At 43.5% G+C, this 19206-nt stretch overlaps 1 protein-coding gene across 10 annotated transcripts in view; it reads left to right on the top strand.

The window, feature by feature from the left end:
* Nucleotides 1–19206, top strand: part of RAPGEF1 (Rap guanine nucleotide exchange factor 1) — an 84785-nt gene that overhangs the window by 31760 nt on the left and 33819 nt on the right. For all 10 annotated transcript variants that reach the window (XM_085594177.1, XM_077787891.2, XM_077787890.2 and 7 more), the window contains 8 exons: nt 179–318; nt 4612–4790; nt 7466–7622; nt 11962–12050; nt 12429–12581; nt 13933–14056; nt 15283–15466; nt 16628–17143. In XM_085594177.1, coding sequence (XP_085450303.1) covers nt 179–318; nt 4612–4790; nt 7466–7622; nt 11962–12050; nt 12429–12581; nt 13933–14056; nt 15283–15466; nt 16628–17143 — 1542 coding nt within the window. The remainder of the gene's footprint in view (nt 1–178; nt 319–4611; nt 4791–7465; nt 7623–11961; nt 12051–12428; nt 12582–13932; nt 14057–15282; nt 15467–16627; nt 17144–19206) is intronic.

Genomic DNA, 19206 nt, shown 5'->3' with positions numbered 1-19206 from the left:
CAGGAAATTATGGTGGTGTTGTGGTTTGAAACATAATATAGAGCAGTAGCTTATTCGTTATTATCTTCCACTTAATAAATTTACATGGTGCAAGTGTCTTCCAGACAGATAATGCTGTAACATCCCTGGTTTCAACATATTTGCCTTAATCCAGTAATGCTTTTCTGTGTTTTTCTAGATTCTGAGCGTTCCCATCTCTCCTCGTTCACAATGAAGTTGAAGGGCAAGTTTCATTCACCCAAAATAAAGAGAACACCCTCAAAGAAAGGAAAGCAAGCTGACCTGACAGTGAAAACACCAGAGAAGTCAGTGAACAAAGTAAGCAAAGGCCATGTTCTGTTATCCTGATGGTTTCTTGCTTCCTGGTACTCAGTTTATCATAATCTGATGTGTGAATTTGTCCTCTGCATAATTCTGCAGCTCAGGGATCCTCAGGGCCACTTTATGGTTGCCTATAAACAGCACTGTGTAGTATTAAATCAAGATGTGTGCTTCCCTTTGGAGAGCATGATGAGACCTCCTTCCATAAGCATTTAAATATCTCATTATGGAACATGGTGTATGGCCTGACACATCCTCCCCACACGCACACCCTGTGGGTTATGCTTACAGCTTCCAAAAAACTGCCTGGTTTTGGGGTGTGATCCTTTCAAAAACCCCAGACCCAGGCCAGCACATCCTTGAAGCTGGTCCAAAGATGTGCTCAATCTCTGATGACACCAGCAGGGAGAGTCACACAGAAGTGTTGGAGCAGCTGCTGATCCAGCACCATGTTCCTCACACCAAATGTACTCCAGGTCCTCTAAGAAATGAGGTCACAAACTGATCTGTGTTATCTCCTCTCCCGTTGTGACCTGATTATGGAGCTGGAGACTTTTCTCTGTGACAACAGTGTTGCAGTCAGTTTTCAAGTACAAATGGAAGCCAGAAGTTAAGAACAGTTGAGGTTGTTTTGGATAATTAAACATCATTCTCAGCTGTTCAAAGTCTCATCCAGTGTGCAGCGCCAGACATGCAGAATTTTTCAGATTATCTCTGTTGAGAGTTGTTGTGGAGTTACTGAGAGCAGCCAGCAAGATAAAGTTTTCTTAGGCTGTGTGACTTGCTTAACACCCAGAAAAGTCTCTGCAGCCTTCCTCACCCTATTCTGCTCCATCAGGTAGAAGATGATGACAGTTTTTTTTTTTTTTTCCCAGGAGGCTGTGGAAATGCTTTCTAGGGAGCCAAACACCTTTCACTGCTGAGTACTATTTAGAAATAAATATTAAAAAAACACAAAGCAACAGTGAGAGTACTCCTTGAAGGCTTTTAATTCCAATGATGTTTCAGGATGGTATCTTGAGATAATTTAGTGGCCTACTTTTAAATTGATGTGTGACCACATTAAATACATTAGAAAATGAAGAGCCTTTTTCAAAATGTGGTCTATAGCAAATGCATGTTAATAATAGATGAAGTCTCTGCTGTTCTATTTTTCCCCTAAAAACAGTGCAAGAGGATTTACTAATAAGCCATGCTGGACATTAAAATATTTTTTTGTACAGATTGGGAATTTTTAAATTGGAAAACAAAACACTTGACATTTTTTTTATTACTGTACATGATTATTTAATCTGCATTCATTTTTATACTGAGAAATATTGTTGATTTCTGGCTCATTCCTTACCTATTTTAATAGCTACTGCCCAACTAATCAATTAGTTGGATGTAGTCAGCTCATTTGCTTTAGTGGAGGGAGTGGGAAGAGGATGTGCCTGGATTGTCGCCAGGTTTTCTCACTGGAACAGACATCAGTTGACAAATGGGAGATCTTCTGTCAGAAGGCTCACTTGATAAACCAAATATCATCCTTTTCTCCCTCCCTCTTAACTATTTAAGATGCTATTTTTGTGCTCTTGAAGTAGATAATCACCGTAGAGCAGAAATAGCAATACTAAAAATTAATGTAAAATCACAATGTATAAGCTGAAGGATATGCTCAGCTCATGCAAACATCATCATCTCCTGTTTCCCTTTATGTCTGGAAGGGGGCAACATTGGGGGTGTTCTTTTCACAACCTTCTTTTGTCCCCTGAACCCTATCTGTGATTCTTACCCTGTTGTAGGACCAGGACTGTCCTTCAGTGTTATATACAGACTTATGATAGGTTTTACACTGCCAAAATGTAAGGAAAAAGAGGATGATTCCAGCTTTTGTAATTGGGTGTATTCTGTACAGCTCACTGTGACCCTTTCAGCTGTGTCTCATACATGATGCATTTGCAATTTGATTATTAAGGGAAAATTTCAGAAATCATCCAAAAATATCTATATGTGTCAGGCAGGGAGTGGAGAGATGTTGTTTTGCCTGAGTTGTAACTTTTTCCCATTTAATGCCTAAAAGAGATATGGGTGGTTGCCCCATCCCTGGAAGTGTTCCAATGCAGGTTGGACAGGGCTTGGGGCAGTCTGGTCTGGTGGAAGTTGTGGCAAGGGGATAAAAGTGAGATGAGATTTAAGGTCCCTTCCAACCCAAACCATTCCATGGTTCTGTGCACACCTACAAATGATGCCTTTGGGCCTTGGGAGAGGATTCATTACAAAGTGCTCCTGGGGAATGTCACCCAAAGGACTAGCAGGGGGAAAAAAACCAAACAAAATAAAAACAAACAAACAAACAAAAAAACAAAACAAAACCCACCCAAAACAAGTGTTGTGTCCCCGCCAGTGTCCGGTGGCTGGATTCACATCCCTTGGTGTGCTCAGCAGAAGGATTTGTGTTTCCAGTTGTCATTCTCAGCCCTGAACTCTGTCAGGCCCATCCCTTCTGCACACCAGCACACCAGGAGAGTGTTTAAGCTATTAAGTCACAAGCCTTTCTACAGGAAACAGTTGTTGAATGAAACCCATAAACAGCCATGGGAGCAGGAACTGCAGTCTGCATTTTTTGACTACTGTTGGAGAGCTTTGACTGCTGGACCATGGTCCTGCTTACCCAGGGAATTCACAGACCAGACTCTCTGATCCCTAAATTGTGTGACATTTCATATGAAGTGCAAAACCTTGGAAGAGGCCGAGGTTCTCCATAGATTAATGGCTGAACTCAATGATCCTGGAGGTTATCTCTGACCTAAATGTTTTTAAGATTCTGTATCCTGGAATAAACTCTGCAGTGGTGAGGACACATCCCTACAAAATGGGAAATGTCATTTTTTATCCCAGTGAGTTGCCAGGATGCTCCTCAGCAAGGGAGTTCAGGGCACTGTGGGCTGTAGATCAGGACTTGAGGTTCCTGGCAAGAAATGTTGTCCAAAGGGGAAGCAGCAGCAGATTTTGGGCACTGCCCAGATGAGATGGAAAATGACAGGGTGGTTTGCAATTCTTGGATTGGGACTTAGACTTCTGAAGTTGGAGCTAGATGGAACTTGGGATTCTAACCCTTTTATGCAACTGGCCCCAAATTACTAACCAGTGCTGTCTATAAATTGTTCTTCCTAAAACCTTTTGGGCTGCTGGTCTGATTTTGCAGAAAAGCAACAGTTTAACAGCTGACAAGAATATGGGGAGCACACAATGCCCATAGGTCATTAATTCCTGAAGCTGAATTTACTGAGGAGATAATGGATGAAATCTGTCTCTGCTAAGCTCTCTGCTCCTTTTCTAGCAGTGTTCAGTAGTTAATTTAAATCTCATTTAGAAACTACTTGTGGCCTTAAAAGTCCTCCAGGCATCCTGTTGTAAACTTTTAAGAACTATCACAGTCCAAAATGCCATTTAGGTATCATGTATCACTTCTGAATTTCCTCCTCTTGTGTTTGTGATGGCACAGAAATTAGTGACCACAACTCAGCTTTATTCCAGTGAATTGTTCCCTTCTGCAACATTCATTCACCAGTGCCAAAACTTAGCTTTTACAGTTGGCCCTCGTGGAAATTGTGTGAGTTCTCTTGTTCCAACAGCATCACAAAATGATTCAGGTTAGAGGCTAATCAGAGTGGAGTTTATTTGGGTGTTTTCATGTATTTTACAAGGACGTGTAGTAATTGCACAAGGGGTGTTGCCTTTCAATTGGCAGAGGGCAGGGTTTAGGTTAGATAATAGGAAATTCTTCCCGATGAGGGTGGTGGGGCCCTGGCACAGGTTACCCAGAGCGACTTTGGCTGCCCCATCCCTGGAAGTGTCCCAGGCCAGGTTGGATGGGGCTTGGACAGCCTGGGATGGTGAAAGGTGTTCCTGCCCATGGCAGGGGGTAGAGATGGGCTTTATGATCCCTTCCAACCAAACCATTCTGTGAAATGTTTTTTCTTTCACTGGCCCAGTTTAGGGTATGGGTTTCAAAGCAGAGTCCTTGATGTCATCAGTGGTGCTAATCTTAGCCCAAAACTGATCAAGATCAGCCTTCAGTTTGGAATGCAGGTAATTCTGAAGGTTAAAGTGAGGGTTTAATCTTGCACTACGGATTCCTTTGAAAGAGTAGTAATTCAATTTAAAGGTGTTTGTGGTAGAAGGGGGTTTTTGCACTCCTCCTGGAACACACCTCAGTGTCACCAAACTTTGGGTTTGTTAAAGGAACTCTACCCTTAAAAGTACTGAAATTTTAACATATCTCTCCTTTTCTTCCCTCCTCTTCAGAATGTATCATGGCTAGAGGAAAAGGAGAAGGAAGTTGTCAGTGCCTTGCGCTACTTTAAGACTATTGTGGACAAAATGGCAATTGATAACAAAGTGTTGGAGATGCTGCCAGGCTCAGCAAGTAAAGTGCTGGAAGCCATCCTGCCCTTGGTGCAAACTGACCCACGCATCCAGCAAAGGTGAGTTTCCTTTTTGGGTTTTGGGACCATGAGAGACCAACAGGCTCCTGCTTTATCTGAGGAACCACATCACAAGAGAAGCTGATGAAGTGGCTGCTATTTTTACTAATTATGTGGTGGTTTTCAGACATCATTTAAAAGCAGATTCCCTGCTGTGAAAGAATCTCATGCTGTGGAAAGATAAAGCAAATCAGGCTGCTTTCAGAGTGGAGGAAGGGATGGTTCTTAGCATAAACTTGGAAATTAATTGTTTTCTAGAGGGAGATTCTCTTCAGATGCTATTCCTGTTTCTGCAGTCCATGGTGGTATCCTAAAAGCTAACAAATCAATAGCTTCACCTGAAAAAGGAGTTTATCTTCAGAGTAATCCTTTTCTGTGCTCATTTTATCCACCCTGATATTACAGAAGTCTGAGCCTGCTCTCTTAACTGCTTTTTTTGGATTTTGCTGGATCAGATACAGAAGTAAATAGATGTACTTCAGCAGATTAACCAGTCCAAGTTCATTCCTGCCTCACTCAACAGATTATTGTTTTATGTTTTAACAGATTATGTCTATTACGTTTTTACCAGTTAGGCAGTGGGTTTGAAGCCAGGAAAGAAATAGAAATTTGGCAAAGCCAAGCTCAGCATAGTTTGTAAGAATTTGTGGTGTTGCCAAGCCACAGAGATATTGTTGGTGTTCATCCCATGGGTGCTGGAGCAATTGATTTGAAACAGAAAACAAACAAACATTGTTGAATAATACTGAAAGAGCAAAGTTAACACAGAGAAAAGCACAGAACTAAACAGAGAAATGCAGGTGTTTGGTTCCTGAAGTCCTGCCAGTTTTTGTGCTGTTCCTGTTTGTTTCTCATTAAATATCTCCAAATTTTTTTTTCTTTCAAGATGCTTATTTCAGTGCTGGCACAGGGAAGGTTTATAATGTAGTTGGGGTAGCACTGGGTGCCAAATACTTTGCAAATAGAGATGGTCAGTTGTGTTTGGCCCCAGTGCTGAGGCCAGGGCTGCTCTGGCAAAAGGAAGGAGAAAATGGATGAGTATCACACCTGTGGCTGGGACAGGTAAGATCCAGTTGAGGCTGGATCTGTTGACCCATAGTGAGCAAATCTGTTAAAATGGGAATATCCTCTACACAGTGATAAATCTCTCTTTCTAGAAGCACTGTGCATTAAAGCACAGATCCCATGTCCATGCCCTGCCTTGCTTAGCCTCCCAAAAAACCCAGATGGGGATCTGGCTTTCTCAAAAAGCCATGTCCTGCTCTCCCTACCTGTGTACTTCAGTGGCAGGACACAAAGGGCTGACTCTGATGGCAAGAAAAGTGAGCAAGACTTGTGTCAGTGACACAGAAATCCCTATAAATATTGCTGGACTTCTTTTTACTTTAAGGGAAGCATTTGCATCAAGGAAAAAAGTAATTAAATCTTGCACAAAATGGGCTTTCAATTACTGCCTCAGAAGGAAGCAGACTGAAGATTAATGGCAAAGAAATCAAAGCCTTAGAAAGAGATGGGGAGGGCCCTGCTTAGGAACTATCTCCTACCAAGCTAATTTTATTTCAAATGAGAACAAATGGCAAGCAGCAAACCTTAAAAAAAAACCCCAAACAATCAAGTCCTTGCCATTGTTTGTATCCCCTGGTTGAAACTTGACAGTAGTTCTTTCCCCAGTCCTGCAGAGCTCATTCACCTAAATAAACTCATTGGAGCTCGTGGGCTTGATTCTTTTCTCACCGATAATGAAGTTACTGGAGTTAAGCCAATGTAGAATGGATACCAGAGAGAAATGGGAGGATTTGGAACAACTTGTATCAGTAATGATTGCAAGATTACACCTTCTCTTATCTGTTTATGGTTTTGATGCAGTTTGAAATTGATTTAACGTGACAAAGAATTGCTGAAGCATTGCCATCGGCAGAGCTGTTAACACACCTTGTTTAGTAATGAAGTCAGTGTTTTCAGAATGGCCAGGAAAATGCCTGGGAGCACTGTTGTTACAGTTAACTTTTATTTAAAGTTGTCATCCTTCCAAAAGTTTTTTTTTTCCCTTCAGAACAATAGATTAAATTCTGTTTCTCATTAAAAACAAAACAAAGCAACACCCTTCCTCTTTCAAACCTGAAATTCATTCAGTTCAGTTTCTCTAAAGAAGTAATTTTAATTACATGTTTTCAGGCATTATAAACAGCGAGGCAGTGATTTGTAAAGGAATTAATAGAGTCAGCTCTCAGTGGTCCAAGGTGGTTTTGGGGAGAGCTAATAAGGAAGAAGGATAATACTGAAATAACATAGCTTCAACTTAAATGTAGAGCTTTAATGCTTATCTTTAACATTTAGGCATAGGATGGAGCTGTAAATTAAGATGGAAAGAATTTTTTTTAGCATTGCGGTGTTAATCTGCATCCTAGATAATTCCTTCTGATACTTGGGGATGAGCTGTTGGTGGTTTGTACCTTCAAACTGTCATCATTTGGTGCTAGAGGACGGGAGAGCAGCTGCAGTGGAGGAGCAGCCTGAGCTTTGTCACCTGCTCAACACGAATTCTGAGTGTCAGAGAGCAAAGCAGTGAAACGCACAGTGTGAAACTCACTCTCGTAACATTCTAGAACATCTCCAAAATTTTTTTTTTTTTTTTTTGTTCTTCTTTTTCAACTGCTCCCTCTCCTGCTGTGCAGTTCTGCCATCTCATCCTGCTACAGCCGAGTGTACCAGAGCCTGGCCAACCTCATCCGCTGGTCTGACCAGGTGATGCTGGAGGGGGTGAATTCAGAGGACAAGGAGATGGTGACAACAGTCAAGGATGTCATAAAAGCTGTTCTGGATGGAGTCAAGGTACATGAGACAAATACTGTAAATTTTATTATAAAGAGCATATAATAATGTATTTTTGAAGAGGTCTGTGTAAACTAGATTTTTAAGTGCAGGTAAAATATGAAAGTCCTATTTCTGCCTTCAGTAAACTACCACTTAAATCAACTGTTCCATAAGCAATGTTCCTCCTTGGAGTGCTAGTTAAAGACTAGCACAGTTTGGCTCTGAATGTGAACTTCTGGCATGTTCAACCAGGCATTTAGATGAATTGGAAGAAGCAATGGGTCTTTCTTCAGTATTGCATTGAATTTTCAGAGAGTCATTCCCAGTCTCCCATGCAGATTATGAGATGTGGTTTGCACATTTTCTATCTCAGCAAAATAAAAGGAAAATGCTCCCTGTCAATGCCCATAGAGAATGAAAGACTGCAGCTCCATTTTTTAAGAGAAATTCCAAGGGATTTGTCAGTGATACATCCCCACTCTAAGCAGCTGGATTAGGGTGTGGAAAAGGTGATGAGCTCAGCTCAGTTTTCTGGAGATTAGTTTTACATTGCTAATGGAACCGTTTAACAGAAACCTTTGTGTCCATTGTCTGACCTGCTCGTAGCATTCCCTCCCTGTTCCACCCTGGAAAAGCTCTTGGCTGCCCTCCTGCCTCCTGGGAAGGTTCTTGTAGCCATTATTTCTGTGTCCCAGGCTGTCTCTGGGCTGATCACTCACCTGCCCTAGCAGTGTTGCTAAAAGTTTGGTTGATCTGGGCTTCAGGAACCAGTGGACAGACTCATACCTCCTGGGAATCTTATTTTGGAAACTGTAGAGGAAGTTAAATCTCTTTCAAGAGCAGGGCTGAATTTAAAGGGGAATGTTTAAATCAACTGTACAAGGAAAATTGGGATAGAGTTTAAGAACTGCAGCAGGTGCTTCACCTGGAGTTATGCATCAGGAGCAGGTACCTTCCACTGTACTCAGACTCAGCTTTATTAAATGGAACCAAATGTAAAAATGAATTGGATCTCCCAAGCTTTGATTATCACATTTTCAGGCCTCTTGGTTTGGTGTCCGCATCATCTGGGTATCTCTTTAATGTCACTCAAACACAGATACTAAAATCTGCTATTAATTTACAAGCCTTTTAAATAAGTATCTTTGAGACAAATAATTTATAGCACCTAAAGAACATGGATTTTCTAGGATTATTTTGCACACTATGCTCTTTAACTTTAAGCTACACATTTTAAAAGTAAAGCTGATCTTAAATTTGCACAGCAGGAGAGAGGAAAAGAGTTTAGCCTAAAATCTCAGCTGCTGTTAGTGCTGGAATTCAGCAGCAATTTGCAGGATGTGAAAATCTGTGCTGTAATTTCCCAGCAAATGGTGAGTTATCACTGACTGAATCTGCACAATCCTAGGGAGAGATGTGTTATCCCAGATCTGGAACAGAGTTGTGTGGTCTCATGGCAGGAAACTTGGGCACACAACTTGGGAGTTGTTCTTTGACTTTAAGCCATATTTAAACCCTTGGTACCTGTTGCCTTTCAGCCAGAGCTGTGTCTTCTGCAGACTGGGGAAGGTCTTGGAGGTCTTTTCATGAGCCAGCCCAGCCTGGGAGCACATGAACATGTCCATGGGCTGTGGAGCCCTGCTCAGCACCATAGATATATCAGTCTCTGCTTTGTTTTTAGATTAAAAGTTATTTTGGCCTTCCAGTTGGAGCTGGCTGATGTCTGGCCAGCCTTAGAGCAGATGTGTGGCTGTCTGGGGAGATGGGAGAGTATTTGCCCATCAAGAGGTCAGCAACTGGAAGCAGCATGCTTTCACCTCCTGCACAGCAAGGAACAAAGTTTATTTTAGAAAGGCCAAGCCACATTTCAAATCTGGAAGCAGAACTGAGAAGATGGAGACTTCTCTCCACAGCAGAGCCTATTTGGTTTTTCTGGCAGATAACACACGATCCACTTCCACGTTTCAATGCTTACTTCTTTATTTTCGGAATTAAGTATAAAGGAGATTCTTGTTCACCTCTGTTACTTGATATTTTGATCTCAGGTTTTAGGGCTTTGCTAGGCAGGAAAAAAATTGCTTGGTTTGATTACATAACTTTTCAAAAATCCATCTCATTGTGGAATTTTCAGCTTGCTGAAGTAGCATAGTTTGTAGAGTGGCTTTAATTATCTCTAATTACTGCTGCAGGAATCTCTTTCCTTGTTGATAAGGAATAGCATAATGTGCATCTGGCTCAGTTGTGTGCACATTACCTCTGTGTGTATGCTAAAGATTTTGGCTTGATTTCCAAATGCTAGTTCTCATTTGGGGATAGCAGAGAGGAGAAACATTCAGGGTCTGGTGATATTTGCAAAGTTGGAAGGGGAACTGATCCTCTCAGGTAATTGCAGTCATGCATTGGTGCTTCCACTGGAAGGTGCTTTGGGTTTTTTTCCCCCAGTCCTAATGATTTGAATAATTCTGAAGATACTTTTGAGCCAAATTGGATTGCTTTTCTCCTGTTTTAACCTGCATTCCCATGTGGTAGACCACTGGGTGTCCATTATGACTGGCAAAATAGGAAAATGGAGCACTTCAGTCCTGGGGCTCCTCAGCACTGCTGCAGCACAAGCCACCACCACGGTCTGCAGTGTTGGCCTGGCTTTGGTGTAAGGTGGTGAAGAAAGGTCAGGAAAAGGAGACATTACACTTTCCCTTCCATTGCCTTCTCAGGGGGATGTTTAAGGAGTATTTTGGCTTTTGGTTTGATGCCCATACATTTTATTTCCCTTATTGTGCTCCTGCCTGCTTGCAGTCCTCGCTGGCTGCTACTCCAGAGACACACAGGGTCCAGCCCTGAGTCTGTTAAAGTGCATGAGGATCTCCAAAAACCTTGTCAGCACTGGAATTTTGTCAAGAGGGCAGAAAGGTGGCAATCCATTGAGTCATCACTCAGCCCCAAAATACCAAATGCAGCCAAAAGAGTCAAGTGATGTTACTCATCAGGACACTTCTCAGAACAGGCTGTTCCTCACCAGGGCTCTCAGTCCCAGCAGGGACATCTTCACAGTTTTGGTCCCCATGGACATCTGTTTGTGCTCCCTCTTCCCCCAGCCTGTGTGGGATGTTCCAGGACAGCTTCTGGAAAGCTGAGTTTTTGGGTAACACAGTGTACGTTCTGTGGAGCATAAGAGTGTAAGTAGAGCATGGAGACCAAAGTCAGCTGTGGTGGACACTTGGATGGTGTTTGCACTTTATTCCTCTTGTTGTGTTTGTGTTAACTTCAGCTTTCAGTAGAGCCTTGTGTAAAAGTGCCAGAACTGGAGTATTTTCCTTGCTCAGAGGGATGATGGCAGTGACATTCCAGCTACAGCCACTGCACTGAGAGAGCAATGCCAGTTGTTTCCAAAATCTCCGGACAAGGACACAAAGATGATACTGGAATGATCACACTGTACTTCAGGCTGCTTAAAAAAATAAAATAAATTAAAATTGATCCCTTACAGTTTCCTTTGTGTAATATGCTGGGAAGCCAATAGTGGCAGGAAGCACTGCCAGTTTTCCAGCCTGCCTGTAAGAGGGGCATGTGTTTGTATCTGTGGGCAGGAGATCTATTTGTCAGACTGAGACATCCATGAAATGTTCTCTCTGTCTTTCTGGCGTGAATGATTGTTGCTTTGACTGCTGGCAGACTTAGAGTTCAGGATTATCATGCCCTTATCTCTTTATCCAGAGCTTTATCTGCCTCTAACAGATACTCTACAGTAGCTTCTTGAATGATTAAGTCTTCTATTGCTAATGTGTTAAAAGGTGGCTTCAGGGGAAGCAGGCCTGTTAAATGAAGGTGTTCTCTGTTTAATTTTTGGTTGGGCATTTTACAGAAAACTTGCTTTTTGAAACAAATACATTCTTATTTATAAAATGTAAAGCAATTATTTAATGTTGGTTTTGGCTAGATGAAGTACTCCACCGGGTAAGGCTGTTTTTTACTTAGATCTGTGTATGTAAAGCCAATTTACCATTATCTAGGATATTGTGTGGACTGGAACACATTTGTGAGACAGAGGAAAGAGGAAATACAGCAAAAAGACACACATATGGGTTTGTGCAGAATCCCCATACAGTCAGGGGTAATGAACTTCACTCAAATACTGCCAAAACTTCCTCTGGGTGCAGGCTGCTCCTTAGCAGCTGTTCTGCATCATTTGTGTGGCTCTGTACCAGACTTAAACCCAGCTCAGCTCTCTCTGTGTCCACACCATCATTAAACCATAACCAAGAGTTTACTGCAGTAGCATCCCTTTGTGTTCTGGGATGTTTAAGTGCAGCATTCAACAAATAGTGACTATTCTCTTTTTCTTCTCTCCATCCATCAGGAGCTGGTCAGACTCACGATTGAAAAGCAGGAGCATCCCTCTCCCACAAGCCCAGTTAAACCCAGTTTACCAGCATGTAAATCTGACAGGTGGGTCACTGATTTTTTCTGCAGGCAGGACTGATAGAGAAGAGATAATTTCTGACTGCTGAGAGTTGAGTTAAATATTCAGCTGTTCTTCACAGAGGGTGGTGGTGTTCTTAATGTAGCCCCCCATCTATTTCAGCAGGATTGCTAAAAGAGAAGATGCTGTGGTAGGAAAGACACCAAAATCTGGCAGTGAAACAACCTTTGAGTCACATGCACACTGAGCTCTGCATATACATGGAATTCCACCTGCAGATGCAAATTCTGCCTTCTGCTCTAGGTGCCTGTCTGATAGCACATGATTGAAAATAGGTTTGAACCTGTCAGGGCTGTGTTCCAGCTGTGGTTTATGATCTGCAATCTGTGTTTTGCATGTTGCAGCCCATCAGAGCTTCCCCTCACAGACCGAGAAATGGAGATCCTCAACAAAACAACTAACATGACTCAATCCAACGAGCTGCTGACTGACTCCATGGATGAAGAAGTTGCACCTCCTAAACCCCCTCTGCCCAGCATTCGTGTGGCAGAGAACAGGTAATACTGCCCAGCCAGCTGACCAGAGAACACCAGTATCCCTGTTGGTTTTTATACAATGTGCACAAGAGAGGAGGGTCAGTGTTGCTTTTGAATTTCCAGTCCTCCAGAGCAATTTTTCCCTGCTCCTGGACTCTGCTTTGTGTTCTGTCTCTCATATTATTTTTTTGTGTCTTTTCCTTTCTTTCTTTTTATGTGAGGATAGTGCCACGCCCTGACATCCACGCATGAGAGGCATCACATAAATCCATAATAACCTCACATAAAACTGTATGATTTCTACACTGTACAAGTGTCTTAGGCTGCTGTATCCCATGAGAAATGTTCCTTTAACCTTGAGGGGCAGTTACTAATCTGTCCTGCACAGCCAGGTTGTTCAGCTTTGCCTATCAGCTTAAGAGTGAAAGCCAAGAGTGTGTGAAAAAACCCCTTGTGCTTAGTTGTTCATACTCTGTTCTAAGAGTAACCACATGAAAGTTTCTATGTTCTATTTTGAGAAGGAAGAGAAAACCCCCAATTTGCAGGTTTTTGTGTGTGTGTTGTTTTTCTTCTCTAGTACTGGTGCTAATGGCTGGTGTGAACAATACGTGTTGTGGTAATTTGAAAACGTGGCATCAAGGCCTGTGGCTGATAAAAAGAATCACATTTCTGTGTATTTCATGAATTCTCAAAGGTTATATAAAAATTTCGTGGTATGTTCCAAGAACAGACTCTGTGTGCTCTTGGGAACTTCTCAGGCTTGATGACTACCAGAATTACGTGTCATTAGAAGCAAAAGTTGAAAGTCAAAGGGTTAAACTCTCACAAGTTATTGTAAATGTGTGGGTCTGACACAGATTCATGCCAAAACGTGGGGCCCTCACAGTGCCCCTGGTGAGAGCAGCTCTGACCCTTTTGTTCCCTGAAGTTCACCAAGAAAGCAAAGACCAAAAAAGATAATTTTCCTGTCCTGTAAATCTGTGAAACTTTGAGCATTTTTCACATCTGGAAGGAAGGTTTGAGGAGGGGGAAGGACTTCTGTAAATGGAAATAATATTTGGGTCAACCAAAACATGTAATTTGGATTTTCACTGCTTTTATTAAGAAATAATTGCCATGCTAATTAGCACCATTCAGAATACTTTTAACAACAGCATTTGTTTTTGTTTGAGAAACACCAACCTTAAAAAATAATTCACTTACCAGGACCTTACCTGTGAGAGTATTCTTAAATCAATATTTTTAGTGGATACATTTTGCTGAATAGCTCCTGTCTGACAAAAGCTTTCTGGAAAACATCTTGTGAAGCCTCTGAAAATCTTTTTTTTCCTGGAAGAGTGATGGAAGCATCAATTCCTCTTGTGTCTTGCAGCCCTCCACCAGCATTGCCCCCTAAAAAACGTCAGTCTGCACCTTCCCCAACCAGAGTGGCTGTTGTGGCCCCCATGAGCCGAGCTACCAGTGGGTCCAGTTTACCTGTTGGGATCAACAGACAGGTAATGGCACAACCCCTTTGTGAGAGCCAAGGGGCTTTGTGTGCTGTGAGCTGCAGGAAGAGCTCAGGGAGTTGCTGAGAGCTGCAGGTCCCTGCCTGCAGTGGGAGTGGCAGTGGCAGAAGCAGCAGTGTCATAAATAATGTGGACAGCTTAATTTTTTTATTTTTTTTTTACAGTGTTGTTGTGTTTAATTAACAAATTGCTACAAACTTTGTTGCCTTGAGGGGTAATAGTGTGAGGATGGGAGTGACTGAGTCTTGCCATGTCCAATAGATCAGGGGGCAGCTGAGCTCCCTGACATCTCACCAGGGTTTACTCTGAGATCAGAAGTCTGTCTTCATCCAGTCACAATTTCAAACATCTTTTAACTCAAGCCATAGTTTGAGCTACTGCTCTGACCGCTGCCGGTGCTTTGGGGAAATTTGTACATTTTCTGATAGAAAAATGGGAAAGTTGTTTGTGTGTTAATCACATTCCATTTCTTGTGCTTGTCTGGGGTTTATGAGGTTGTAAATGGCTGGGTTTGCTTTACCCATTCAGGAACTTACTAGCTCAGCAGTGAGGACCTGGATCATATCAAATTGCATAAAAATCAAATCTTGTCCTCATCCCCAAAGCCTCAGCTTTGGCTTAGGGAGCCTCTGCAGTCATTTGGCTGACTCAGATAGAGCTGTGGCCACTCTTCAGTTGAAATTAGAGTCACACTAATGTTGTTCTGACAGAGTGGGAATAAGTGAGGGGTTCACTCACAGGTTAATAAGCTTGAGGTAATTTCTGAAATGGGACCATCGCCATAGGCACAGAAAGTTGTATCTCACTGTAGTTTGTTTTCCCTTTGCATGCACCTGAGGTAACCAAGTATTTGCTGAAGCCCCAGGTATGTCATGAGAAATCTTGCAGTGTCATTCCCTTGTCTCAGTGTCATGACAAGCAGTCATCAGTCACGTAGCTGTGAAGAACTTGGTTATCTTCTCAGCATCTGTAAAGTCCAGTGGGGGCCCAGCAAGCCTTGCTTGAAATTAAGAACACACAGAGCTCCCTGGCATGGGCTCTTTACCACATCAGAGGGTTTCTGTGTCCTCCATGAGCTTAGAGAGGGCCTGCAGCAATGATCCTCTCCCCTCCTTTGAGGTCTTTGCTCCTCGAGCTGCATCTTCCTCACCAGCGAGCTGCCAAGAGTGATGGTGACTTGATGTTTTTTTACTTTTTTATTTTTTGTCCCGAAGGATTTTGATGTTGACTGCTATGCCCAGAGGAGGTTGTCAGGTGGAAGCCACTCCTACGGGGGAGAGTCTCCTCGCCTCTCTCCGTGCAGCAGCATTGGCAAACTGAGCAAGTCTGACGAGCAGCTCTCCTCTCTGGACCGCGACAGCGGCCAGTGCTCCCGCAACACAAGCTGTGAAACCCTGGGTAAGAGGGGCTGCTGGGGCCTGGCCTCTGCTCTGCAGCTGAGGTGCAGGAGGTGATGTAGTAAATGCACTGCACTTGCAGCTGCTGTCTTGGAGCTGCTGCAGGCAGCTCAGTGCAGAGCTGTTCTGTTGTCAGAATCCAGGGCATCCCTCTGGCTGCCCTGGCAGGGGTCAGGAACCCCCCTGGACAGAGCCCCCAGAGACACTGTCTGTGATCTCTGTCTATGGAAAAGAATTTTCAATCTTACAGGATGAATTACCAGCTCTGAGTGTTTGATATCAGTAATAATTAAGTGTGGCACGGGTGCAAAAGTAAAATTTTAGGATTCTAGATGAGGGGTCCAAAGGGGACAAGATGGAGGAAATTGGGTGTGCCTTGTCCTTTTTCTCCTTCTTCATGCCCTCCATGTTTCACTGTGGTGTTGGCATTTTTCTGTTGGTTCAGGCTGGGGACACACTGTCCAAGGTAGGTGACAGATATTGGCACGTTATTGTAAATGCAGCCCAGGGAGTTTCTGGTATTTAATGTTTGTCACATCCCACTGAGGGCAGAGCCCCACACGCTGCCCTGCAGGACAGAGCTGGGCAGGGCAGCAGAACATGTGAGAGATCAACAGAATAAACAACCTGGAAACCAGCACAGACCAATTATGGCTTCTGCTTTGGCAGCGGGGCTGACAGACAGAGATATTCTACAATCTCAGAATCATCAATACCACAGATTCCTACATTCTGTCAGAGAGGAAAAAGCCCAGGGGAATGTGTTTCCCTTGCTGTAGGTGATGGTTCTCAAATTCAATTCAGCTCTCAAGTGGAATGTTTTCTTCATTTCAGCCCTGTCTGCAGAAATTACAGTCCTGGTAGACAAAAGCAGTGCTGTTTCTACATGCTAGGAAAGAAAATAAAAATATAAGTATGACACAAATTATGCAGCTGTCTACCTATTGAATTTTTGTTATTTGTTTGCTAGTGTAAAGAATTAATTATGAGTTATATGAAGTCTGTGTGTTAAAGAAAGTGTAAAAAGATAGTCCCAGCTGCAAGGAAGTTCCACTCTGATTAAAATGAACTGATTAATTAACTTAGAGAATAGGAGGGACAGAACTGAGAAGGGCTAAAGAGTAAAAGAGAGAAACTAACACATCATCCTCTGTTTACCCAGATCAATCGGATCACTATGATCCAGACTACGAATTCCTGCAGCAGGACCTCTCCAACGCTGATCAGATACCTCCTCAGGGGCCAGGCGTCCTCAGCCCATTGCCAGAGTCCTTGGGTGAGTCTGGCTCCCCTTTCCACGGACACACTTTCCAGCTGCCGCAGGGCAGCTCTCCTCCACTGGAATTCTGCAGCCTCTCGGGAGCAGCGCAGCCGACAGAGACTCCCCCAGCTCTGCCCGAGAAGAAGAGGAGGAGTGCAGCCTCGCAGACCTCGGAGAGCTCGGGCTGCAGGGTGTCCTACGAGCGGCACCCGTCCCAGTACGACAACATCTCCGAGGACGACCTGCAGAGCGCCGTGCTCGTCCCGTCAGTGCCCTTCACCCCCTTCGCTGCTGTGCTGCCTTTCCAGCAAGGAAACTCTTCAGCACCAGTGGAATTCATGGCTGATTTTGCTGCTCCAGATTCCAACAGTGACCCAGAAAAGCCGCCACCTCTGCCAGAGAAGAAAAACAAGCACAGTAAGCGAGTTCCTGCGTTTGGGTTTTGGTTTCTTGCCTTGCAGTTGTGGTGCTTCTGATCATTACTAAGTCATGGTGATGCTCTTAACTAGTTGAGTCTGAGTGTCAAAAGCAGTTGGTCAATATCAAAGATATGGAGGGGAAGTGGCAGTGCTGTGGTGGGCAGGGAGTGATTCCTGGGACCAAGATCAATCCAGGCCCAGGGGATCTGGAATCACACAGCTTCTTCATTACTGTAGTGAGATCTTGTTACTTTTCTGTTCACCTGAATGTGAGTCTTTGAGGCACTCTGGCTTGCAGATCTTTCTGGTCTGTTCTCCCTTTTTAAGTCAGTTCATTCCCCCCCTTCCTCAATTTTATTTTCCCACTGCAGAGGAGAGTTGGGTCCTCTCCAAGAGCTCAGAGAAAGGACTATTTTTCTGTCCAAAACCCAGCCTTGCCAGAGCAGTTCTTGGCAATAGGAGCACAGTCACCCACATAGCTGTGCAAGACAACACTATTAACTGGAGTCCAGTACTGCTGTTTTGCTACAGGATCTTATTTCCTTTGGATGCCTGAGAATTTCCCACATCATTAAAACAAGCAGCCTCTAAAAGCAAAGGCTCTTGTCCCCAGCCAGACTCCTGGCACACCAGGGCTGACCACATCTCAAGCTCACAACCATCTTCTGATTTCCTTAATGTTCATGGCTGAAAAATATGAAATCTCTTGCCAAACAGGCAGCCACAGTGCTCTGCCAGGGAAGGCTGTGGACTACACAGTGAGATCCAGCAGATATTGGTTTACTGGTCACTGGCTGCCTTTGCAGCTGTGTGTTGCATGAGGAGGTAATGTATACAATATCTGGAGGAAGAGCATTACATTGCATGGCTGGCTGCCCAAGAGAAGAGCTGATTTCAAAGTGCTGAGTTGGCCTTCTGGCTCCTTCCTGCAGTTTATAGACTTCTCACTGAGAATAATTTTTTTCCAGAGGGGTTGTGGACTCCCTGTCCCTGGAGGTGTTCCAGGACAGGCTGGATGGGACTCTGAGCAACCTTGTTCGGTGGAAGGTGTCCCTGTCCATGGCAGAGGGTTGAAACTGGATTCTTTAAGGTTCCTTCCAACCCAAACCAGTCTAAGATGCTGCAATTCTATGTGTAAGGGTGGGAGTAAGAGGGGTGTGTGGTGTCAGGGTGTATTCTCTCCATTCCTATGTAGTGTACTGCCAGTCACTTCTTTAAAAATATGCCTTGTCTAAAAGCATTTCCATTATCCCTGAATGACCTGTCCACATGAGTAACCCTCAGGGATTTTACTCAGAGCACAGGGATTGACCCACCTCGAAGTGAGGGTCATAAAAGTGTCCCCATATGCAGGAAATCTCTTTTGTTCCTCTCTGGTAATCAAGCAGTTAAAGACACTAAAATCAGCTAAAAAAGAGGATGAGATGGACAACAGAGAGGAAGTAAATAGGCACAGGCCAAGGTGTTATAGCTTGTGCTGTTCAAAATCCTCACCTGAAGCACGAGCTGCCAGGGGCTGTGATATAGAGCACGTTAGTGCAGGATCAGATCCTTGTGGATCTGCTGTTGCACCACTCAGGCTGGGATGGATGCAGGGAAATGCACCTCTGTGCACGTAGGCAGCTTCAGTGGAGGGGAGATTCCTGGGTGAGTCTTGGGTAAGAGGAAGTCTTGACATTTGAAAGAGAGATCTGAGTTGTTTGCTTGTGTCTTCAAGCCCCATGTCTTTGTTTTCTGGTATCACACAAGATGCCAAAAAGTTACTTGAAAACAAGTTTAAAAGCAATTTGCATTACTGCTTGAGCACAACTTTAACCTCAGTACCAAGGCCTTGTGTGAATCTTCTTTGATGTTGGATTAGAGGGAGTATTGATCAGATTGCATTGTTAGGAGAGGTAGGAGCTGTTTCCTAATGTGTTGTCAACGCTGATTTGATAAAGCATCCTTGCTGCAAAACTTGTTGGTAGTCCTGGGGCTGATACCTGACGGCTGCAAATGTTTTAGTTGCATTCATGTGACACTGAGAACTTGTTTTCGGTTGTTTTTACTCCACAGTATATC

Source organism: Lonchura striata, chromosome 17, assembly GCF_050655825.1.
Source record: "Lonchura striata isolate lonStrDom1 chromosome 17, ASM5065582v1, whole genome shotgun sequence".
In the NCBI taxonomy this organism is placed as follows: domain Eukaryota; kingdom Metazoa; phylum Chordata; class Aves; order Passeriformes; family Estrildidae; genus Lonchura; species Lonchura striata.
The sequence above is the reverse complement of the archived record's forward strand: the minus strand, read 5'-3'. Positions and strand labels throughout refer to the sequence as shown.